The 26,057-nt window shown below is 39.7% G+C and overlaps 1 protein-coding gene across 12 annotated transcripts in view; it reads right to left on the reverse strand.

The window, feature by feature from the left end:
* GOLGA4 (golgin A4) overlaps positions 1-26,057 on the reverse strand; it is a 123,675-nt gene that overhangs the window by 80,017 nt on the left and 17,601 nt on the right. For 4 of the 12 annotated variants that reach the window (XM_063662039.1, XM_054481133.2, XM_063662038.1 and 1 more), the window contains exons 3-6: positions 17,461-17,559; positions 10,802-10,867; positions 4,632-4,946; positions 836-883 (exon numbers count right to left, since the gene is read on the reverse strand). In XM_063662039.1, coding sequence (XP_063518109.1) covers positions 836-883; positions 4,632-4,946; positions 10,802-10,867; positions 17,461-17,559 — 528 coding nt within the window. The remainder of the gene's footprint in view (positions 1-835; positions 884-4,631; positions 4,947-10,801; positions 10,868-17,460; positions 17,560-26,057) is intronic. The other 8 variants (XM_054481137.2, XM_054481135.2, XM_054481136.2 and 5 more) reach the window with 5 other exon arrangements.

Raw genomic sequence — 26,057 nt, forward strand, 5'->3', positions numbered from 1 at the left:
GATTACAGGTGCCCGTCACCACACCTGGCTGATTTTTGTATTTTTAGTAGAGACAGGGTTTGACCATGTTGGCCAGGCTCGTCTTGAACTCCTGACCTCAGGTGATCCACCCGCCTTGGCCTCCCAAAGTGCTGGGATTACAGGCGTGAGCCACCACGCCTGGCCAACTATATTTTATTTTAAAACACAGCAAACTGATGGCACCATTTGAAGGGGAATGTATATTTCTCCTTAGCTCTGATGTATGAATTATCACCTGGAATACCTGGTGGGAAATTTCCATAGCCAATTCATAGAAATACAAGCAAACAGGATGACACAGTGGGGCCAAGGTGGGTCACCCTGAATATAATAGTTTCTTATCCCTACATACTTAATCAAAAGCTTCACAAGCAGCAGCTGCAGGAAATAGTTATTATAGAAGAGAGGATGCTTGCATTTGGACCCTGATATAATGATAAGAAACAGATGTCTGCAGGTATTTAAAAAGCAGAAGGAAAGCATAGAAGGTTAGATATGTCTTTACCACTAAAACAAGGAAGCAACCTGTAGACTGAGACACTAGAAAACATGCTTGAGAGAGGCATGCTGTAAATCCTAACTTCTTAAACACTACCGAGATCTGTAACTCAAGGGAGCTCATCCTTAACAGAGGTAAAATCTCTGGGATCTCATTCACTTTCTCTTTATCAAAACCTCCAATAATGGTAAAACAAGCTTAATAGTTTGTTCATATGCAGAATTATTTAAAAGGAAGGCTTAGAAATATCTTACTATGTAAGATCTTTCTGATTTAAAAATTATGACTCAGTAATGCAGTCGACAAATCACTTACTTGTAGCTTTTTCTTCTCTCTCTGAAGCATCTGATAGGCTGTAACAAGCTAAAATATAGTCATCAACAACATTAGTCATTCCTAAATAAATGCAATTATTCTGAAGTCCACTAAAAAACTCTCTTTATGAAAGTCAAAAAATAAATTAGAAGAGTCCTTTATAGGATAACCTAATTAGATGCATGATGGTCAAAACTAACATAGGACATACATTTCTAAAAAATAAAATGTAAATTTGACAGTAAGACATTAAATCTCCATATGACTTCATCTTAGAGATATATCTCTAAATTTTAGTACCTAATTCACAGGTGGGGATTCAAGCCAACTTGCCTAAAGGCAGGAGGCTACTCAAACTATAGTTACAGACTAAATCAGCAACAGCATCACCTGAAAGTTTGCCTGAAACAGAAATTCTTGGGGCTCCACCCCAATCTAACTGAATGAGACTTGGGAAGGGTGTGGAGAGACAGGAAACTATGTTTTAATGAGCTCACCAGGCGATTTTTCTGCTTTGGACTATAATAGATCATGTAATTGATTTCTAAAAGTTCCTTCTGGTTATAGGGTCTGTGACTATAGCTCTGCAAAAATCTGAGAAAAGAACCTCATAATCAACAGATGAAAACTGGTAATTCAAGTCCTTAAAGAGATATTTAACCATTTAACCTAAATAGGATATTTAAACATTCTAGCACACCCTAATGAAATTATGGATTAACAAATCTTTTCAGCCTGGAAGTTACATAACATTACTCATCTAGGGCCGGGTGCAGTGGCTCATGCCTGTAATCCCAACATTTTGAGAGGCCAAGGTAGAAGGATCACTTGAGCCCAAGAGTTTGAGACCAGCCTGGGCAATTTAGTGAGACTTTGTCTCTATTATAATTAAAAAAAAAAAAAAAAAAAAAAGTTACTCATCTGAAGGCTAAGTACATGGCTCCAGTGAATTCTTTGGACCCTACTTTGGAAGTGCTAAAGAGATAAGCTGCAGGTTTAAGAGGAAGCATCCCCTATTCGAGCTTTGCCATTTACCTTAGAAGGCTGCTGTGTCCCAAATGCCACTAGTGATATCTTGAATCAAAAGACAGGCAGCAATACGGCCAGGCATGGTGGCTCACACCTGTAATCCCAGCACTTTGGGAGGCCAGGACAGGAGGACTGCTTGAGCCCAGGATTTGGAGACCAGCCTGGGCAAAATGGCAAAACGCCATCTCTACCAAAAATACAAAAAATTAGCCAGGTGTTGTGGTGCTTGCCTGTGGTCCCAGCTACTCAGGAGATTGGGGTGGGAATCACCTAAGCCTGGGAACTCAAGGCTACAAGGTGAGCCGTGATCACGCCACTGCGCTCCAGCCTGGGTGAAGGAGTGAGAACTTGTCTCCCCCCAAAAAAAAGCAGCAATGGAAGGTGAGTCTAGCAACAAAGAATATAAAAAACAAAATTCTGCCTAAGACCAGGACTCTCCCCTTATTATTATCATAACACCAGATAGAAAAATGGTGTTCACAGCCGGGCACGGTGGCTCATGCCTGTAATCCCAGCACTCTGGGAGGCCGAGGTGGGCAGATGACAAAGTTAAGAGTTCAAGACCAGCCTGGCCAACATGGTGAAACCCTGTCTCTACTAAAAACACAAACATTAGCTGAGCATGGTGGCGCATGCCTGTAGGGTGAAGCAGGAGAACTGCTTGACCCGGGACCCGGTAAGGCGGAGGTTGCAGTGAGCCGAGATCACACCACTGAACTCCACCCTGGGCTACAGAGTGAGACTCCGTCTCACAAAAAAAAGAAAAATGGTGTTCACATTTACCAATGTAACAACCCTGCACATCCTGAACATGTATCCCTGAATTAAAAATAAAAGAAAAACGGTGCTCAAAAAAGGGGTGGAGGGGGGTGGTGTGTGGAAGAGTAACCCAAGAATCAGATGTCATTTACAACATCATTTCATCCTAGGTATTAACAATGTCAAAGAGAGGTAGAGACAAAGTCTATGAGTTCTTTTGATCCCAATAAGCTGCCTGACTCTGAGACAGAATACTAGAAACAACCACAAAGACCTAAAATCAAATCCAGACTCTACAACTACAACCTGTCCAACCATAAGCAAGTTACCAGGCAACATAAGCAAGTTACTATGAGTCTCCAATCCTTTTTCTACAAAATTGAGCTAATTAACATCTACAGGAATGGTACAATATTACATGACATTATAAATATAAAATACACAGGGCAGGTGTAGTGGCTCATGCCTATAAGAACAGCCCTTTGGGAGGCTGAGGTGGGAGGATCACTTGACTTCAGGAGTTTGAGACCAGGCTGGGCAACATAGCAAAACCTCATCTCTACGAAAAAATACAAAAATTAGATGGGTGTGGTGGTGTGCGCCTGTAGTCCCAGCTACTTGATGGGGCTGGGGCTGAGGCTGAAGGATCGCTTGGGCCCAGGAAGTTAAAGCTCCAATGAGCCGTGTTTGAGCCACTGCACTCCAGCCTGGGCAACAAAGTGAGACCAGTGAGGCCCTGTCTCAAAAACAACAACAAAAACTAAATATAAAATACACAGTGTCTAGCATACATAAATACTACTTATACTACTACCCCAGCTTCAAACTTAAAAGCCATAGTTAAGTTAGTGAAGTAACAGACAAAAGATTCATGACGATTATTAACTTTGGTAGAAATTTAAAAATAAAAGTTAAAAAATTTTAAAGGAAAAAAGTGCTTGATTCTACAAGTGCCTCATGACATACATGGCTTTAGTGCCTTGTTTATATCTCTGGGTGGGTTCCAGCCAGCCTATATATTTAAGCCTGATAATTGCTTCCTATTTTGTCAGCACTTCACGTTTAAAAAGATATCTTATCTTGTATATTTCATTTGGGTTTTTGTTTTGTTTTTGGTTGTAGGATAAAATTACTCATATTGTAGTCATAATTGGAAACAGAAGTTACAGCTATCTTTAATATACTGACTCTGAACTTTAGTATTCATTAATTAAAATTAACTACAATGGTGATTTACAAACCATAAGACAATAAAACATTACACATTTTAAGATAAACAAAAAAATATGGACAACTTACTCCAAAAAGGCTTTCCTGAGAAAGAACTGTTTTAACTGCATAGGATGCAGAGGGAATTGAGGGAGGGCAACAAATAAAATTTAGCCTAAAAGGAAGGTGCTACATTCCTAAAGGATTGAAAAGTGAAACGGACTAGCATTGACTTCCTTCCTCCCTTAGACCAAACAGCGAGTGTCATTCTCAAGGGTTTAGCAATGGAAAGATTCATCCAAGGCAAAGGTTTAAATGTAGGTACAATGAGAATGAACCAAATCTGTCAGATAATCAGGCTACCTAAAACAATTTTAGAGTCAGTAATAATGGGAATCTCGTTGGCAGATGAGGTCATTTTGGAGCCGCATCAGTTAGAGAGGAATAAAGGAGAGGATATGAGGACAGAAGATGAACTCTACAATGGGTGTCCAAGTGACCTTGAACAGAGGGACTACGAAAGGAGAGGGGAACAGAATATAAGAACCAGAAGGCTACAGACAACAATCTTCTCCAAAATTTTACTAAGAGTCTTGCCAAACAGCTTCTGTCTTTACTTAACTAGATATTGAGAGTCTTTAACTAGATAATGCCACAGACTACATACCATTCATTAGTAACCAGGATATATCCGGATAATTAACAGTTTAGCCAATCACAGGAGTAAAGCAATACAGTAATATGAATGAGAGAACAAGGGGAAGAAATTTTTGTACAGGCAAAAAGGTCATGCTCCTACCTCAGAATATTTTCCTCTGTAGCTACTTAAGCTTCGCTCCATTCTTCGCAACCGCTGAATCAACTGTTCTTTGTTGAGACTGTCTGAATTCCCTACCAAGTCTTCAGCCTCGCTATCCATATCGGAGGGTGGATCAAAACTGGCAGTAGAACTGTCCAGGTCAAGTCTATTTAGGGATTCTCTGGAAGATGTTCGTACCAAAGACTCTTTAGAAGAAGACCGGAATAGAGATTCCTTTATCGGACTTCGAAACAAAGACTCCACGGAGGGCACCCGGAGCTGGAGCTTCTGTGCAAAAGACTGTGTGTCACCTGACTGCAACCAAAACCCAACAGAATGTGTGGGTTAAAATACACACATTTAGACTTCCATTACCCCTATTACCAGCAATAATCTAATAAAAGTTCTAACAAGTTGAATTTATATTCCTGACATTTTACATAATACATTGCTTTCTGAAAAACAAAACACTTGGTTATTGCTGAAAAAGTGTTGGACCTGGAGTCAGAGGACTGGGGTGCAGGTCCCAGGTCTGTCACCTAGAGGTAGAATGCCCTTCAGTAAGTCACTTTCCTTCAGTTTGCACATCTGTAAGAAAGAAAAAAGCAGTACTTTCCCAGCCGACTTCACAGGTGTATTGTGAGGATTCATCCACTAAACTGTGAGATCCTTGAAGGTAGTGACCATCTCCATACACCATCTGTAACAGTGCATACCCAGTGTCTAAAATGTAGGTATATACCATGAAATGTGAAGTGTGTAACTGAACTCAAGTGGGCTTTATCTGGAGGGTCTTTATGGACATGGTGATTCTTGATCATTCTCAAGAAAAGAGGGGAATTGGGACAGGGGAGGGTAATGTGTAATGAACCCACTTTGTTTAATAAGGGAATGTGAGGCAGAGTTTACTAGTAACAGTCAACTCTGCTCTACTTACCATTTGTCTACTAGGAATAAAAATAAGCATTAACAAATCATGGAGGACAGTTGAAAGGTCTGAGTTAGAGTCCCTCTGCACAGATCAGTAACTCCAATGTTAGACAGTGATAAGCAAGACCTGTTCTCCTAATTAATTGGAATAACAACAAATTAATTTAGTCACAATGAAAAATAATATGACCTAATTCAACTAACTGTTTTAAGCAGTATTATTTTTTTCAGGTCACAGCAGTCAATATTTACTGATGTCTCCTAGAAGTTCTTTCTCATTAGTTAACAACCAGGTCACTAAGATCTCAAAGGTGCCAGGAGTGAAATACTCCAGGGAAACTGAGGTCATGTGTAGGCAAAAAATACAGGAAAATAAAAAAGATTCTCTTCAGTCTAGAGTTTGAAAAATCAAAACAGAAATGTTTTGCTCACGGATTCTAGAGATTTAATAATATTGGGCAAGGTAGGAGTAAGAGGAGATAATATGCCCCATACCCTTCATACACACAAATTTATCACAGGTGGTTTAAAAGAGTAAAAACTGGAAACAACCCAAATGTTTATCACTAGAGGATACAGTTTATAAATTACAGTGTATGGAGAGCACTCCCCAAGGCAACTTGAAAAGTATGTCCTGGGCTATAAAGTATTTTCAAAAAAAAATTTAAAAATAAACAATAATATATGGAAAGAAGTTCAAGATATACTATTAAATGGGAAAGGTCAAATTATAAAATAATATGTATATTGTGAACTCATTTTGACTAAGTACTCCTTATGCAAAAAGCTTGCAACCAGGTATTTTGGATTTCAGATTTTTTTCAGATTTTGGAATATCTGCATATAGATAGTGAGACATCATGGGGATGAGACCCAAGTCTAAACACGAAATTCATTTATGTTTCATATACACCTTATACAGATAGCCTGAAAGTAATTTTATATCATATTTTTAATCATTTCTGTACATGAAACAAAGTGTGTACACTGAACTGTCAGAAAGCAAAGGTGTTACAAATTCAGCCACCAATACAATCTATGGTTGTCTGGCACCACCATCATTCCTGACTCTGAACTTACATGCTACTGATAACCAATAATTTTCTTATGCTTATTCACCCATAAGTACTTCACAGTAAAAGAAATATATATATGACATACCATTAATACAGTAAAAAAAAATGTGTTCAGGGTAACTAAGCAGCACAGTAGTATCACCAGAATATCTGTAATAGCTGTTAAGCAACAGCAACAACGAACAATGGTAAGCTTTCAGTCTCTATCTACGATGCTGTGTTTTGATTGAAAGGTTACTCTACACTGTATTTTCTTTTTTTAGGTAAGAAGAAACACCAGAAGCAATTGAGGGACCAGGAAATGGATCCACTAGGAAGTAGGAGGCATTCTGCTGGATGGCTTTTTAATTTTTTTTTTTTTTTTTTTTTGAGACATGGTCTTGCTCTGTTGCCCAGGCTGCAGTGCAGTGGCGTGATCTCAGCTCACTGCAACCTCCACCTCCTGGGTTCAAGTGATTCCCGTGCCTCAGCCTTCCAAGTAGCTGGGAATACAGGCATGCACCACCACACCAGACTAATTTTTATATTTTCAGTAGAGAGGAGAGTTCACCATGTTGGCCCGGCTGGTCTCGAACTCCTGACCTCAGGTGATCTGCCCACCTCAGCCTCCCAAAGTGCCAGTATTACAGGTGTGAGCCAACACGCTGGGCCTCTGCAGGCCTTTTTAACATTTTCAACAAATCTTCACACAACAGAGCAGAGAAGAAGGAAAAAACACACAGCAAGTAAAGCACATGAGTCTTGGCCCCATGTGGAGCATCATGGGGAACCTGCCCTTGGCGCCATCTGGCCTGCACATGTGCCACTGTATTACCCTTTGTGGGCATGCGCGCATAAGAGAATCTGGGTATGCCTGGAAAAGATCATCTTACAGCTAGAGGGCAGGGGGAGTCTTTTTTCTCTTAGGAACACTGAATAAACTATGTTGTACACCAGTGTTTTGACTCCAACTCATCACGAGGTGAGGTGTGAAGTTTTCCACTTGTGGCATCATATGGGTACTCAAAAAGTTTCAGACTTTGGATTACATGGATTTCAGATTTTTGGATTAGGAATGTTCAATCTTTATAGGATACTTTGCCCCAGTAATAAGAGGGTCCACAGGCTGCTATGTTTTAAAAACTCTAGGATGTGCTTTTTATTATGTCTTCAACCTTGCTGTCAACTATGGTTTCCTGCTGCTGTCAATATGCTCAAACACAGTAAGCATTCCCCCCCGCTCTTTGTGTATATACATTGTTTTTAATTTGCTAAACCCAACAATCAACTTTTCAGAAATTTGTTTAAAATTAAACTAAACAAGCCAGACGTGATGGCTCACATCTGTAACATGTAACACTTAACATGTAACATGTGTAACATGTAACATTGTAACACATCACAAACATAGCAGCCTGTGGACCCTCTTATTACTGGGGCAAAGTATCCTATAAAGATTGAACATTCCTAATCCCAGTCACTTGGGAGGCTGAGGCGGGAGGACTGCTTGAGCCCAGGAGTTTGAGGCTGCAGTAAGCTATGACTGCACCACTGCACTACAGCCTGGGTGACACAGAGAGACCCTGTCTCCAAAAAAAAAAAAAAAAAGTAAACAAACTGAGTGAAGGCATCTTTTTGTTATGAGAATTAATGAGATCATATATGTAAAATGTTTCATATATGTCTAATACACAGTACACAATAAATACCATTATTTTTTAAGAAAATATCTGTAATATTTAAGAAAATGCAAAGCCCTCAGTGAGCTTATTTCCTGAATATCACCTACATTCATTCTTTACCTTAATTAAAATTCTGAATTTGTTATAAAGTTGACTCACTCAAGTTTTTGCATCCATAACTATATTTAGTCTTTTTGGACTATTCTATGACAGAAGAAAATATGGATTTTAGGCCAGGTGCGGTGGCTCATGCCTATAATCCCAGCACTTTGGGAGGCCGAGGCGGGTGGATCACCTGAGGTCAGGAGTTCAAGACCAGACTGGCCAACATGGTGAAACTCTGTCTCTACTAAAAATACAAAAAATTAGCTGGGCGTGGTGGCGGGCGCCTGCAATCCTAGCTACTCAGGAGGCTGAGGCATGAAAATCGTTTGAATCCGGGAGGCAGAGGTTGCAGTGAGCTGAGATCACGCCATTACGCTCCAGCCTGGGCAAAAAGAGCAAAACTCTGTCTCAAAAAAAAAAAAAAGAAAAGAAAATATGCATTTTAAATCATACTCTTTAATAATATTCTTTAAAGATCACTGGATATGTTTAGTACAGTGCTGTTTAGACTGATGCCTCCCAATATTTTACCCCTACTTCATGGCACTTATAGAAAAGTATGTATTTCTAGAGAATTTGGGATTAACTGGAGTGGCTGCTCAAGACCAGAGTCAACAGACCCAGGGACGTGGGCTGTCCCCACAACCTGACCAGCCTCACTGACAGTTATGAGGATCTAAGCTCACAAGACACCTGTCCACGGAGTTTGGGAAGCTCATTTAAACATTTGGTTTTTTTGGGTTTTTTTTTTTTCTTTTTGAGACGGAGTCTCGCTCTGTCGCCCAGGCTGGAGTGCAGTGGCGTGATCTCGGCCCACTGCAACCTCCGCCTCCCGGGTTCAAGCAATTCTCCTGCCTCAGCCTCCTGAGTAGCTGGGATTACAGGTGCCCACCACCATGCCCAGCTAATTTTTTTTTGTATTTTTAGTAGAGACAGGGTTTCACCATGTTGGTCAGGCTGGTCTCGAACACCTGACCTTGTGATCCACCCACCTTGGCCTCCCAAAGTGCTGGGATTACAGGCATGAGCCACCGTACCCGGCCCTAAACATTTGTTAGACAATACTTCCAAATGTTTTGTCTATGTAATTTAGTTCACAAATCATTTAGCTCATAAATCAACTTGTCTAGACTCATGCCCTGGGTTCACAGAATTAGAAATAATACTATTTTACATTAGGGACTACTAAGAACAACCAGGATGATGATAATAGTCATCACTAAAACCAAAGTCAGCAAATGTTGATCTCCAACACTGCTATCACAATTTTTTTTTTCCCTTGTGACAGGGTCTCACTCTGTCATCCAAGCTGTAGTGCAGTGGTAGAATCTCGGCTCACTGCAGCCTCCACTCCCAGGCTCAAGCAATTCACATGCCTCAGTCCCCTGAATAGCTGGGATTACAGGCGCACACCACCACACCCAGCTAATTTTTGTATTTTTTTAGTAGAGACAGGGTTTCACTATGTTGGCTGGGCTGGTCTCGAACTCCTGGTCTCAAGCAATCCACCCACCTCAGCCTCCTAAAGTGCTGGGATAACAGGCATGAGCCACTGCGCCCAGCCTGCTATCATAATGATTTTTTTTTTCTTCCTTTTTGGAGGGGTTCAAAAAAAAATGACTTGAGCCCCTCTCTATAAATAAGTTTTTAAAATCAAGGACAACCTAAACTCTAGTAGTAAAATACACTTTAAAGTAGAGAATACTTTAAAAGATCTCATTCCTTCATATTCCCCTTCCACCTTACATAACTCAGTATGTCTCTCAATATGGCTACCTCCATGATCTTTTATAACTATAAACTCAGATCACAGTTTTTCAAAGTTTTCACTTTCTCATAATTATTATTATTATTATTATTATTATTTATTTTTTTATTATTATTTTTTTTTTGAGACAGAAAACTCAAAACTCACTCTGTCGCCCAGGCTGGAGTGCAGTGGCACAAACTCAGCTCATGGCAACGTATGCCTCCTGGGTTCAAGCGATTCTTATGCTTCAGCCACCTAAGTAGCCGGGATTTCAGGCATGTGCCACTCCTGGCTGACTTTTTCTATTTTTAGTAGAGACAGAGTTTCGCCATGTTGGCCAAGCTAGTCTTGAACTCTTGGCCTCAAGTGATCCGCCCACCTCAGCCTCCCAAAGTGCTGGGATTACAGACAGGCATGAGCCACAGTGCCTGGCCTTGCATTAATTTTTAAAATGAGAAATAATACAATCTTGCTTTCATTTAAAACTTTTTCCAAGAAATCATGAGCAAACCTGTACTTACCATATATACTGTACTGAATATTTGGAAATCACCATTTCAATGTAAAGTCAGATGCTAATAATTAACACAGACTGACCAACACTCTGAAATGACTTGTTATTTTCTAAAATAACAATTAGTAACAGACCTGAGGAATGCTTGGTTCACTTCCATTAACACTGTCAGGAGATTTCGAGGCATGAGTAGATGCATTCTAAGAAAAAGAAAGAAACATTGTAAAGCAAAAGAACAAAAAACTAAAGGTTTAAAACTATTAAGAATAAAGCCCATGTGCCAAGACCTATTAGATACATTTATCTATTAAACAAAATTAGTAATTGTTCATTTATTAGAATGTTTTCATGCAAGGCAAAACTATTGTAGTATGGTAAGTATTTCAGAAAATTCATTTTGCTGTAATACACAGAACTCAATAGCAAAGATTAGTATGTAGAAAAACCTATTTCAAGCTAGTCACATACCTCTTCCCATTATGTCCCCAGTTTTTCCCCCATAACAAAAATCAACATCAGGGAATCAATGAACAAATCTCACTCAAACACAAACTATCCAGAAAAGGAAGTAATGTCAATTTTTTCCTACAATAAAATAATACTCAAAATTATTTGGGCTAAGCTCTGAAAAATATCTTGATATCAAGAAATGGTAATGTCTCATTCATTTGAAGTTAGCAATCTAAATGAAATGATAATTTTCAGAAGAACTTAAAAACCTCTTCTTCCACACGTGAAAGATTTTTGTTTTGTTCTGTTCTGTTGGTATGCCAAAGGCTCCCAGTTAAGCAACATTCTACTGATTACATCATACTGGCATAGATTTCATGATACTAGATGAGATTCTTTGAGGTTCAAAATTCTACATTGCATTTATAATACACTGTCTAACTAAAATTAGTTAGAACTATAGAAGCAACTCATGATAAAATAACTTCCATGTTTTAAACAAAAATATTCCACCAAATGCCAGCCACTATGTTTCAGCAGTTACATCTTGCATTTCCCCTTGGTCTAGAGCTGACCAAGGAAAGGCAAATATCTGACCTAACTTATTCTTAAGTGAAAAACATGCTCAGTTTTGCAAACGTGTTTTCTACCTTTTGAACACTGATTAAGTAGTTTGATGGTAGGAAATTATTAATTTTTAGGTGTGAACACTGATTAAGTAGTTTGATGGTAGGAAATTATTAATTTTTAGGTGTGATAAAATAATATTGTGGCTAAAATTTTTTAATCCTTTTTTTCTGAGACAGGGTCTTGCTCCATTGCCCAAGATGGAGTGCAATGACATGCTCACAGCTGACTACAGCCTCAAGCTCCCAGCCTCAAGGGATCCTCTCACCTCAGCCTCCTCAGTAGCTGGGACTACAGGTGTGCACTACCACGTCCAGCTAATTTTTGTACTTTTTGTAGAAACAGGGTTTCCACATGTTGCCCAGGCTGGTCTCAGGTGATCTGCCCTCCTCAGGTTCCCAAAATGCTGGGATTACAAGCGTGAGCCACCATGCCCAGCCATCTTTATCTTTTAGAGTAGTGGTCTCCGACCTTTTTGGCACCAGGGACAGGTTTCATGAAAGACAATTTTTCTACAGACCGGGGGTGCAGGGATGGTTTTGGGATGATTCAAATGCATTACATTTATTGTGCACTTAATTTCTATTATTACACTGTAATATATAATAAATAATTATGCAACTCACCATAATATAGAATCAGTGGGAGCCCTGAGCTTGTTTTCCTACAACTAGACAGTCCCATCTGGGGGTGATGGGAGACAGTGACAGATCATCAGGCATTAGATTCTCATAAGGAGCATGCAACCTAGATCCCCCATATGCACAGTTCACCACAGGGTTCACGCTCCTATGACAATCTAATGTCACCACTGATCTAACAGGAGGCAGAGCTCAGGTGGTAATGCCGGCGATGGAGAGCAGCTGTAAATGCAGATGAAGTTTCACTTGCTTGCCTGCCTCTTACCGCCTGCTGTGCAGCCTAGTTCTTAAACCACAGACCTGTGCCTGGAGGTTGGGAAGCACTGTTTTAAAGATATATACCAAAACATTTACTGATGGAACAGAACTTCTGAAATTTGCTTCAATTCCAATGGGGTGGGAGTGGGGAAGCCAGGGGGAGCTGCACAAGTAGGCAAAATGGTAGTGGTACGGTCAGGGAAGTGTGGGGGTAGGCTAATAGATAAAACAAGATGGCCATGAGTTATTAATTATTGGCATTGGGTAATGGATATGGGGAGGGGTTCTTGTACCAATACTACTACTATTTCCACTTTTGTAATATGTTTCAACTTTTCCCTAATAAAGACAAACTTTAAGTACCTCCTCTTCCCTCTAATAAAAAGCTATCAAATTTCATCAGTCTAAGACATTTCCTTAAAGTTAGATAGGGAAGAAAGGTTGGGAGAACATAGGAATTAACTTTTATCTTCCAGTTGCATACATGGCATCTATCTGTGTGACATCACAATGAATACCTTCTAGGTCTAAAAATATAATGTACTACATACTATAAAGCAAGGGTCACAAATCTCTGGGCCACAGTCCAGTATCAACTCATAGCCTGTTAGGAACGGGGCCACACAGCAGAAGGAGAGTGGTGGGTGAGCAAGCGAAACTTCATGTGCATTTTCAGCTGCTCCCCATCACTCACATTACCGCCTGAGCTCTGTCTACTGTCAGATCAGTGGTGACATTAGATATTCATAGAAGTGCGAACTCTGCTGTGAACTGTGCATGCGAAGGATCTAGGTTGCATGGTCTTAATGAGAATGTAATGCCTGACGATCTGTCACTGTCTCCCATCACCCTCAGAAGGGACCATCTAGTTGCAGGAAAACAAGCTCAGGGCTCCCACTGATTCTACGTTGTCAGGAGTTATATAATTACTTCATTATGTATTACGATGTAATAATAACAGAAATAAAGTACACAGTAAATGTAATGCACTCGAATCATCCCAAAACCATCCCTGTGCCCCCAGTTCATGGAAAAACTGTCTTCCACGAAACCAGTCCCTGGTCCCAAAAAGGTTGGGGACAACTGCATAAAATACAAAATATACTTTACAGAGATCAACAATTCTCTTGGCCAGTTAACATACTGAAAATTAATAGACAAATTATGGAGAAAGGAAATGAAGGGGCTCCATAAAATATTTAGCTTAAGAGGAAGAACAGCAAGAGTCCATATTCTGTTTTAAGTAAATGACTTGACACATGATTGTGGTCCATACAAAAAAGCTACACTGGGCTGGCGCGGTGGCTCACGCCTGTAATCCCAGCACTTTGGGAGGCCGAAGCAGGTGGATCACCTGAGGTAAGGAGTTCGAGAGCAGCCTGGCCAATATGGTGAAACCCCATCTCTACTAAAAATATAAAAATTATATTTTTTATAAAATCGTCATGGTGGCATGCAACTGTAGTCCCAGCTACTCGGGAGGCTGAGGCAAGAGAATCGCTTTAATCCTGGAGGCAGAGGCTGCAGTGCACCGAGATGGTGCCGTTGCACTCCAGCCCGGGAAACAGAGCGAGACTCCACCTCAAAAAAAAAAAAAAAAAGCTACAACTGGCCGGGCTCAGTGGCTCGTGCCTATAATCCCAACACTTTGGGAGACCGAGGCAGGCAGATCACCTGAGGTCAGGAATTCAAGACCAGCCTGGCCAACATGGTGAAACCCCATCTCTACTAAAAATAAAAAAGTTAGCCAGGCATGGTGGCGAGCACCTGAAATCCCAGCTACTTGGGAGGCTGAGGCAGGAGAATCACTGGAACCTGCGAGGCAGAGATTGCAGTGAGCTGAGATCACACCACTGCACTTCAGCCTGGGTGACAGAGCAAGACTCTGCCTCAAAAAAAAAAAAAGCTACCTTACAATTGTTTGAAATATCACCCCATTAAACACACAGAGAACAACATTTAAAAACTCCTCCTCATATATATATTTCAATTTATGTATTAAACCACATATCTAAATAAATGCAGGACAGCTTATGAAAAGTACTGGCCTAAGTTGCCCTGTGAATTTACATTACGAATCTTTAGAAGTAAAATTAGAGATCTGTCACTACTTGTAATGCCTTCTCCATTTCTGCCAAACTTTTGTTCATCTTTCAGCTTTCAAATTTTGTGAAGCTCTGTATGTGAAGCTTCATATGGTTCCTGGAAGGCTAACACATTCCTTATGCCTATGTTTTTTTTTTTTTCTGTGAAGCTTTAGTTCCTTTGTACTTTAAGTGTATGTTGACATGTTTGTCTCCAAAGTAAACTATAAACTCTCAGAGGACAGAGCCCTACATTTTCTTCTTTTTCTCCCTTCAACTTTTAAGTTCAGGGGTACATGTTCAGGATGTGCAAGTCTGTTACATAGGTAAACGTGTCCCATGGTGAGAATGCTACCATTTTCATCTTAGTCCCCATGACCTAATATTTTGCCTGACTAGTAGTAAAGACTCAATAAATGCTTATTAAATCCTTATGCAGTTGCTTCCTCTGAAGGCTTTCCCCTAGCGAGATGCCTGTAGAACTAGCTCAATACATGTCCATACTCAAAACTCACCAATACTTTCTACTGGGGAAAATTAGATGAAAACTCTTTTAAAGTATATTCAACTTAAAAGCACACAGAGGTTCCCTGCCAGACTTGTCTTCAATTACATATTGTTTCAATCTTTCAACAACCATTGCATTGACTGCTGAGCACCAAGGTTACAGTAATTTTAGAATTTGGGGTAAACAGCTGCATTTTTCAAAAAACTTAACTAAGGAAAAGTCAGTACCTAGTGAACCTGTAATGAATTAGACCCTCACTAAATTTTTATTCTAATATGGGCTATGCTATGGTTTCCCTTGTTCCATTGGGAGAAATAAGTTTCTGACTAGGCTGGGCGTGGTGGCTCAGGCCTGTAATTCCAGCACTTCAGGAGGCTGAGGCAGGTGGATCACTTGAGCCTGAGTTTGAGACCAGCCTGGCCAAGATGGTGAAACCCCATCTCTACTAAAAATAGAAAAGTTAGCCAGGTATGGTGGTGCGCACCTGTGGTCCCAGCTACTTGGGAGGCTGAAGTGGGCGGATCACCTGAGCTCAGGAGGTAGAGGTCGCAGTGAGCCGAGATCGTGCCACTGCACTCCAGCCTGGGTATCAAAAGAAAAAAAAAGTTCTGTCTCAAAAAAAAAGTTCTAAAGCCTCCACTTTAACATTATTAGCATTTTCAACAACAGAATAAGTACTCAATACAAATGACTTTTATGTACTTATGGAAGCGGCCCTAGGAGAACCTTTACGGTTTTTTTTTAATAGCTTCTATTACTACTACATGAAAATATAAAGCAATATTATTTTATGCTTTTCAAAGTAAATTGGGCCAGACATAGTGGCTCATGTCTGTAATCCAAGCACTTTGTGAGGCTGAAGCAAGAGGATCACCTGAGGCCAGGAATTCAAGACGAGTCTGAGCAATATTGTCAGACTGTCTCTCTAAAAAGATTAAAATAAGATGAGCTGGGCATGGTGGCGTATGTCTGTGGTCCCACATACTTGGGAGGCTCAGGAAGAAGGACTGCTTGGGCCCAGGGATTTGAGGGTATAGTGAGCCATGATTGTACCACTGCATTCCAGCCTGAACAACAGAATGAGACCCCACTCAAACAAATATAAATAAATAAATAAATAAAAACAGTAAATAAGTAAGTCTCTCCAACTGGGACTTCTGATTCCCTCCCAAATCAGTTTTTAAAACAATGAGACCCTGAGACCCGAGCTAAGGCATCACTAGAAATCCCATTATCTCCCTAGCTGCTTTCTTTTCTAAAACTGAGTTTACAATGTAATTTAAGACTGCTACTGGCCATATGCATACCAAGTCTTCACTGGCTACATGGTTCAAGTACAGAAATGTTCTACTTCCATCACCAGCTACCTAATAAGTTAAATCAATTCTTATTGTTTAGAAAAACCTCAATCCAATCGTGTTTGCCACATTTCTCCATTGTAAACTTTTCTTTTGTTTTTGTAATTAATAAATAGATTTGTGGAACAATTTTTTAAAAAAAGAAAGAAAAACCTCAATCCCAGTAGAGTCAGTGTTTAACACCAAAGGCTATCCTTACTGGGCAAACATCTCTAAACCTTAATTTGCTAAATTATGAGCTTACCAGATACTTTCAATATGAAAATGTCCACTTTCCCAAAATGAAATTACATACAAGATTCAAAACCGTGTGACGTCAGTCACTTGCAAACGAATAAGACAATTCTCTCCTTTCAGATGTTTAATACATAAAAAACAGGTAATTGCAAAATAAGATGCAATTATCTATTACAGTAGAATCTACCTACCTATTCAATGCTGTTTAATTATGGATTTACATAACAACGAATTTTTCCCCTAAAAATGTAAGTCATATCTCAAAATATTCTTAACCGCCCATCAATAGTAGAACAGAGATTTGTAGCACTGCATACCTTTTTTTAGTTAATGAACAAACATTCCCTAGGAAAAAAAGAGGTTAGAGTAAGCAAAGGTAGCTTCATTACTGAAGTAGCTACGTTAGCGAAAAGTGTTATTTTTGTTGCAGTTAAAAAGCTACCAGGAAGCACACCAGCCATCAGAATTCAGCAATTTACTCTCTGATTTTTTTAGAGCAGGGTTAGCAACAGGACACTGAAGATACTTTGAGAGATGGTAAGTGGCAAGTAACATGAGATTTGCTTCTACAATCGCCAAATTACTTTGCTTCCCCACAAAGGGAATGCAGAAAGCGGTGGAAGGACTCACCACACTGTCACTCTGTGTTTTAGGATGTTTGGAGGAATCCAAAGCAAAGATAGTATACTCAGAGAGAAAAGCAGGCTCTGCTATCATCCCGGCTAGTAGCTGTCTCATTCAGTGTAATAAGCAAAAGTATAAAAATAAAACAAATGATGAAAAACACATCATAATGGCATGTTGCAAAGTGTTCTCACCACGCAGCATGCATAACACTATAATGGTCATCAGTACCACCATCACCACCACCACCACAATCTCACCCACAGAAATAATAAGCTGCTGGAAAAGATCAGGAATGGAGATGCGTGATCAGTTTAGGATCTCAAAATCCAATTTATGAACAACTTGCTTATTGGCATACAAATGATACAGGCAACAGGAACCACCACACGCAGAGTGCCTGGCACTGTGTTATAAAAATCAATACCAATTAACAACAATACATGGGCCAGGTGCAGTGGCTCAGGCCTGTAATCCCAGCACCCTGGGAGGCTGAGGTGGGCAGATCACGAGGTCAGGAATTCAAGATCAGCCTGACCAATATGGTGAAACCCCGTATCTACTAAAAATACAAAAATCAGCCAGGCATAGTGGTGCACACCTGTAGTCCCAGCCACTCAGGAGGCTGAGGCAGGAGAATTGCTTGAACCCGGGAGGTGGAGGTTGCAGTGAGCCGAGATCGTGCCATTGCACTCCGGCCTGGGTGACACAGTGAGACTCTATCTCAAAAAAACAAAACAAAACAAACAACAAAAAATTACATGACAGGACATAGTTTCAGACACACGAGCTAAGTAAGTTATCGAGATCTTCTCTATAGCATAGTGCCTACAGTTAACAATACCGTGTTATAACGTTAAAAAAAATTTTTTTTTTTTTTTTGAGACAAGGTCTAGCTCCATCACCCAGGCTGGAGCACAGTAATGCAATCTCGGCTCACTGTACCCTCCACCTCCTGGGCTCAAGCCATCTTCCACCTCAGCCTCCTGAGTAGCTGGGACTACAGGCGCACATCACTATGCCTGCTAATTTTTGTATTTTTGTAGGGACGGGGCTTCACCACATTGCCCAGGCTGGTCTCGAACTCCTGAGCTCAAGCGATCCACCTGCCTCAGCCTCCCAAGTGCTAGGATTACAGGCATAAGCCAGCACACCCAGCCTAAAATTTTCTAGAAAAGTAGATCTTATGTTACTTCTTACCACAAATAATAACAGTGGGGGTAGGAGGAAACTTTGGGAGGTAATAGACATGTCTATGGCCTTGATGGTGGTGATGGTTTCACAGGTGTATACTTATCACCAAATTCATCAAACTGTATACATTAAGTATGTACAGCTTTTTAACATGTCAATCATACCTCAGTAAAGGGAGCTTAAAAATGCATAGTAAAGAATACAGAGTCTTAGAATAACATTTATAAATACTGACCCATTTTTACATATTCAAAAAATAGCATGAAAACACGTGGAGAAGATAAAACATAAAAAACTTTAATTATTTATTTGTACTTACATACCACATTATTTTTCTCTAAAATATGTACAGAAGAAACATTTGAAACTTTATAATAAGTTTAAAGACATTTTCTGTTACACTAGTGCTTCTGGTATATATTATCTTCTGTGTTTTAGTTTTCTTTCAGAAACTGTACACTACACACCAAAATACTAACAATCATGAATTAGATGTACAATAAATTATAATTGAATGAATTTTTTGATGAGGGAGGTTACACAAATCTACACATAATAAAATTGTATAGAATTATACACACACACACACACACACACACAAGATGTGAGCATGTAAAACTGGTAAAATCTGAGTAAGTTCTGTGGATGTCACAGATTACCAATGTCAGTTTCCTTGTTTGGACAGTGTACTATGGTTATATAAGGTGTTACTACTGGGGAGAAATGGGTGATGGGCCTCCTCCACAAAAGATGTTAGAACTTCCTATGAATCTATAATTATTTCTAAATAAAAACTAAAACCAGCCTGGACAACATAACAAAACCCATCTCTACAAAAAATACAAAAAATTTGCCAGGCATGGTGGCACACACCTGTAGTCCCAGCTACCTGGGAGGCTGAGGTAGGAGGCTCGCCTAAGCCCAGCAGTGAGCTGTGAACACACCACAGCACTCCAGCCTGAGCAAAACAGTGAGCTCCTGCCTCTAAAAAAAATTTCTGAAACATAAATTTAGCAGTTAATATATTATCTAACATGGTGATAAATTACATATATCATATATAATAACATATCTGAAAAAAAAAGCCTGCAAAAGCTTAATATAAACTTTTCATCTCAGTACTGTAGAGTTATGAATACTAACTAGAGCCTTAACTAACTGTTCATTTGGTCCTACATTAGAGACCATCATAATCATAAATAGGAAAAACATTTCAAAGTCTTTTATGTAATAACTAGTACTTCTTAGACAGGATTCAACAATTAACTTTACACTAAATTCTCAATTTGAGTGTTAGTAGTATACTAAAATATGCTAAATGCCTCTTTGGCTCTAGGGTATCATCATATCCAAGTTTCTACTCCTGCTGAAAATCTTACTCTCCCAGGAACTCAGATCATCCTTTGAATGGATGTTAAATTTAAGTTAAAGGCTATAAAAAATTCACTCTTCTTAGACTTCCAAAGTTAATTTTTGTAATGAAGTCACTCTTGCCCACAATTAGAAAATAATTCAAAGCTTCAGAGGAGTATGTTTGAAATTTTAACAGAAAAACACAAAAGCTAATGCCCAGCATAGAAAAGTGTCCACCATTTCAAGAGGTGCTGCCAAACAAAAATGTACACTATGACCTCTAACCCTAGCAAAAGCAAAGTATATCAAAATTAGTGTCCACTGACAGTCACCTCAAAGCCTAAGAAATCTTTGTTGACCTTGTTATTTCCTTCTTATGCCTGAGAAAGTCTCGCAAGCAACAGTTCTCTAATATTCTCACTAAGATTCTGTCTCAACTCCATCGCTCAAACTCTGTTCAAATTGAAAACCAATTCTGCTGCAATTCTGCTAAGGATTTAATTCACCTCTTCTGTGTGGTTCCCCAGTGAGGCCATCAGTTGAACCAACATTGAAGTTATATGTGTCTGAACATTCATGAAGACTATCTGAAACTCTCAGCAGATATGCGTCAAAGGCTTTCAATGTATCCTCCATGTCTCATACTCTCATATATATATGCATGTGTATATCAAAGTATATCAAAATTAGTGTCCATTGACAGCCACCTTAAAGCCTAAGGAGTCTTTGTTGACCTTGTTATTTCCTTCCTAAATAAACACACTACATATATGAGAGTGTGAGACGTGGAGGATATACAGTCATGCACCGCTTAACAATAGGGAGGGGATACATGCTGAGAAATGTGTTGTTAGGCCATTTTGTCATGTGAACATCATGGAGGGGTGTCCAAGGGAGAGAATAGAGTCATCAGTTCTTAGTTTCTGTTTCTGGTTGGATCAGTAAGGACCCTTCCTCATCCCTCTTTCCCGCTCATCACTAGAGACAGAAACTAAAAACCATGCCTTTAGGCTGCTAAAAGACTAAAACAAAACGCAGAACAAGAACAACAGCAAAATAAGCTGAGTTGGACAAGCATACTTACACAAACCTAGATGGCATAGCATACTACATACCTAGGATACATGGTAGAGCCTATTGTTCCTACGCTACAAACTAGTCCATCATGTTACTGTACTGAACATTGTAGGTGGCTGTAATACAATGGTAAGTATTTATCTATGTAAACATAGAAAAAATATAGTAAAACTACAGAATAAAAGAAAAAAATGACACAACTATAGGGCACTCATTTATCATGAATGAAGACTGCCGGACTAGAAATTGCTCTGGGTGAGTGAGTGAATGAGTGGTGAGTGAAAGTGAAGTCCTAGGACATTACTGTGAACTTTTATACCACTGGCATCACCACAAACACATTACAACAACTACATGTCACCAGGCAATAGGATTTTTTCAGCTCCATTATAATCTTATGGGACTACTGTCATACATGCAGTCCATCACTGAACAAAGCATCATTATGAGGCACAACATATATTTTTCCTTAATCTCAGTGGTTTTGGTAGGATTACTCAGTATTTTTTGTTTTTGTTTTTTAAATAAAAATAAATAGGGACAGGGTTTTGCCATGTTGCCCAGGCTAATCTTGAACTCCTGGGCTCTAGCAATCCACCTGCCTCGGCCTCCCAAACTGCTGGGATTACAGGCATGAGCCATCACGCCTAGCCACAGTGTTCTTTCTGAATTCTATAATTTTCTCTTTAACTGGCATCAGTCTGACTTTTATTGTGATTTACATGTTTACATCAATTTTTTTTCATTTCCAGGATTTTTTTTTTTTTTTTTGAGATGGGAGTCTCACTCTGTCACCTAGGAAGTGGTGCCATCTCAGCTCACTGCAACCTCCACCTCCCGCGTTCAACCAATTCCCCTGCCTCACTCAGCCTCCCGAGTAGCTGGGATAACAGGTATGCGCCACCACACCCAGCTAATTTTTGTATTATTAGTAGAGATGGGGTTTTGCCATGTTGGCCAGGCTGGGCTTGAACTCCTGGCCTCAAGTGATCTGCCCACCTTGGCCTCCCAAAGTGCTGAGATTACAGGCGTAAGCCACCATGCCCGGCCAATTTCCAGGATTTCTAATTAGTTCTTTTTCATATCCATCTAGTCTAGTTCTGTTTTGGCCTGTTTTTCTTCTACAATTTTCTGTTCTTTTTAAGAAAATTATTACTTCCTTTTTCTTATGGAAGAAAGTTGTTTTAAAGTAATTTCCAGACTGTTGCATTACTTTAATTTCATCTGGAGTAAATATGTCTTAATCTCTGTTTTTACTGGTGGCCTTCTTAGCATTTAGTTTAGAATTTTCATTTACAGGCTCATCTTGAAAAAGGTATTATCTTTGTCCTTCCTTCTGTGCTCATCCCTCCATATCCAGCCAATCTGATACCCAAGGCCTTGGTTCAGGTTTCTTACCTTATGGCAATATAGGGGTTATCACAAACTCAGTCACTAAGATAATGTGAGGTTGGATTCAATTCTTGGTCATGAGGCCTCCCTAAGGACAGCAGTTTACCATAATGGACCACTGAGAGCTCTAGGCAGCAGTTAGTGACAGCTTTTTTCAACTTCCTTTCACCAGTGGTAGGAGCCCCACATTAGCTCTCAGCTTATAACACAAAATCTCCTCTGTATAGAACGTTTCCAGTCCTTCTCAACCAGAGTTCAAAGAGAAAATTAAATCCAAATGCCTGTATACAATGAATTAATGTATCTACTGTGTATATATAGCATGGTACTAGTTTCATACCATACTTGGAAGAATTACAAACTGCAGTTACTCAAATCATTTTCCATAGGGCTTAATTGTCTCACAAAACCCTAGTTGAAAATGGCTGCCTTTGTCCCAACCCCAAACCCTCTAGGACCAAGGATTCACTCCCTCTCAGCCCAGGGAGATGTTTACCTTGTTTGTGAACTCAGATACATGTCTCAATGTTTTTTAAGTTTTATCTACTACTTCCGTGACTGAAACAGCAAGGGTGCCTCAAGGGTCAAATCACAGCATGATTTGACCGAAAGTCCTAAAGTCTTCCAGAGGAGGATTTAGCATGTTAGGCAGCATGCCATCGTGACTGATTATTTCCAACAACAACCAGCAGCCTTTTTTCTTTTTTTTTTTTTTTGAGATAGGGTCTTGCTCTGTCACCAAGGGTGGAGTGCGGTGGCGCAGTCATGGCTCACTGCAACCTCGACCTCCTGGGATCAAAAAATCTTCCTACTTCAGCCTCCTAAGTAGCTGAGACCACAGGTGCACACCACCACACCTGGCTTTTTTTTTTTTTTTTTGGTAGAGACAGGGTCTCACTATGTTGCCCACACTGGTCTCCAACTCCTGGGTTCAAGCATTCCTCCCGCTGCAGCCTCCCAAATTGCTGGGATTACAGGTGTGAGCCACCACATCCAGCCTAGCAGTCCTTTCCTATGTGAAAAAACTTCTTTGAAATTCCTTGAAAAACTATTATTATTTATTTCAGTGATTTTTAGATTCCTTTTCACTCATAGGCAACAAAGGCTTGATTATCATCTCTCATGTATAATACTGGGGGAAGGGCCTAAAAAGTTTAGTGCCTTAAGCAAAAAAATTTAGTGTCTTAGCAAGGGTATAAATCCCTCTGCCTCAAAGACAGATGGCCCTGTTTCTTTTTTTTTTGAGATGGAGTTTCACTCTTGTTGCCCAGGCTGGAGTGCAGTGGCATGATCTTGGCTCACTGGAACCTCTCTACCTCCCGGGTTCAAGCGATTCTCCTGCCTCAGCGGGATTACAGGCGCCCGCCAACACGCCCAGCTAAGTTTTTGTATTTTTAGTAGAGACGGGGGGGTTTCACCATGTTGGCCAGACTGGTCTCGAACTCCTGACCTCAAGTAATCTACCCTCCTTGGCCTTCCTAGGTGCTGGGATTACAGGCATGAGCCACCATGCCTGGCAGATGGTCCTGTTTCTATCTTCCCAGATACTGTTAAGTACAACTGTTAGTAGAACCCTTATGATTTTGGGTCAATTAAATTCATCCAACCTGTGGCCCAGGATGGCTTCGAATGAGGCCCAACACAAGTTCATAAACTTTCTTAAAACATTATGAGACTTTTTTGCTTTTTTTTTTTTTTTTTTTTAGCTCATCAACTATTATTAGTGTTAGTGTATTTGATGTGTGGCCCAAGACAATTCTTCTTCTTTCAATGTACCCAGGGAAGCCAAAAGATTGGACACCCCTGTAAAAAGTACCTGTGATAACATACTCTACAGAAGATCCAAGAATAAAATGGTTTACCGTAGCAGCAAGTGAAGAAATATCCAGTACAGAATGTGGGTAAATCATGTTGATCAAATTCAAGACCACAACTCAAGGCTCTATTTTGTCTATATGGATAGTTTTACTACATAGAAAGCCTTTAAACAAAATGACAGCATAAAAGGACAAGGTATCTAACTTTGTCTAGTCTTAATCGCCAATGAAAAGACCAAGGGTATATAAGATGGGAAAAAACATGTATCAGCCCAGAAACCAGGAAAGAAGATGCAATTTAGATTCAAGGAAGTTTTGCTAAGTCCATGACTCCTCAGGCCTAAGTTAAACAAGTCATCAAAGATCAGCTTTCCACTCCAATTATGAGAATACTCAGCATATGCAACAAGAAAGTGGAACCAAAGGTTTGTTCTTCAAAAGATCAACAAAACTGACAAACCATTAGCTAGACTGACACAGGGGAAAAAAGAATCATCATGAAAATCAGGAATGAAAAAGAAGAAATTACCCCTGAATGTGCAGAAAAGGATTACAAAGCTATGCTATGTGTTAAAAGCAAAGGTTTTTGCCTCATTTGAGCATGGGCTGCTTAGTTAGCAGCCTGCAGTTGACAGACTTGACTGCTGTGACTGCCTGAGACTCAGGAGCTGTTACAAAAACTACATTCCTAATTTAGGATTTCAGTTTGTTTATGTACAAGTTAGGCTACAGTTCCTTACATAGGGACTCAAGATATACAGGTAGCCTCAGGCCAAATTTAGTTTAATTTATGCCAACAAATGAGATAAATGAAATGGACAAATTCCTAGAGACAGACAAATTACCAAAACTAACTCAGGAAGAAGCAAAATCTGAACAGAGCTATAAAAAGTAGATACTGAATTAGTTATCAGAACACTTCCCTCAAAAAAAAGCCCAGGACACATGATTTCAATGGTAGGTTCTACCAAACATTTAAAGAAGAATTAATAGCAATTCTTCACAAACACTTCAAAAATACAAGAGAGGTGAACACTTCCCAACTCATTTCATGGGGCCTGTATTACTCATACAAAAACCAGGTTATCACAAAAAAAGAAAACTGCAGACCAGCATCTCTCATGAATACAGACACAAAAATCCTCAACAAAATACTAATGAATCAATCCAGTAATATATAAAAAAGATTATATACCAGAAACAAGTGACATTTATTGCAAGAATACATGGTTAATTTAACCTCTGAAAACCAATTAATACGATATTCAATATAATAAAGGATTTAGGAAGGAATGTTTCTCATGTATTACTTTGAAGATACTTCCCAGTAATCCCTAAAACGATGCCTTTCAGCCATATAAGCCTTGAAACATAAAATAAATCTCTAAAATGTGCTTAAGAATTCTCAACAACTGGGGCCAGGTGTGGTGGTTCATGCCTGTAATCCCAGCACTTTAGGAGTCCAAGGTGGGTGCATCACTTAAGGCCAGGCATTCAAGGCCAGCCTGGCCAACATGGTGAAACCTCATCTCTACTAAAAACACAAGTATTAGACGGACGTGGTGGCACATGCCTGTAATTCCAGCTATTCAGGAGGCTGAGGCAGGAGAATCACTTGAACCTGGGAGGCAGAGGTTGCAGTGAGCTGAGATCATGCCACTGTACTCCAGCCTGAGCAACAGAGCATATATATAGAACATATACGTATATATATAGAGCATATACATATATAGAGCATATACGTATATATAGCATATATATACGTATATG

The sequence above is a fragment of the Pongo pygmaeus genome, chromosome 2 (assembly GCF_028885625.2).
Source record: "Pongo pygmaeus isolate AG05252 chromosome 2, NHGRI_mPonPyg2-v2.0_pri, whole genome shotgun sequence".
Taxonomy (NCBI): Eukaryota; Metazoa; Chordata; class Mammalia; order Primates; family Hominidae; genus Pongo; species Pongo pygmaeus.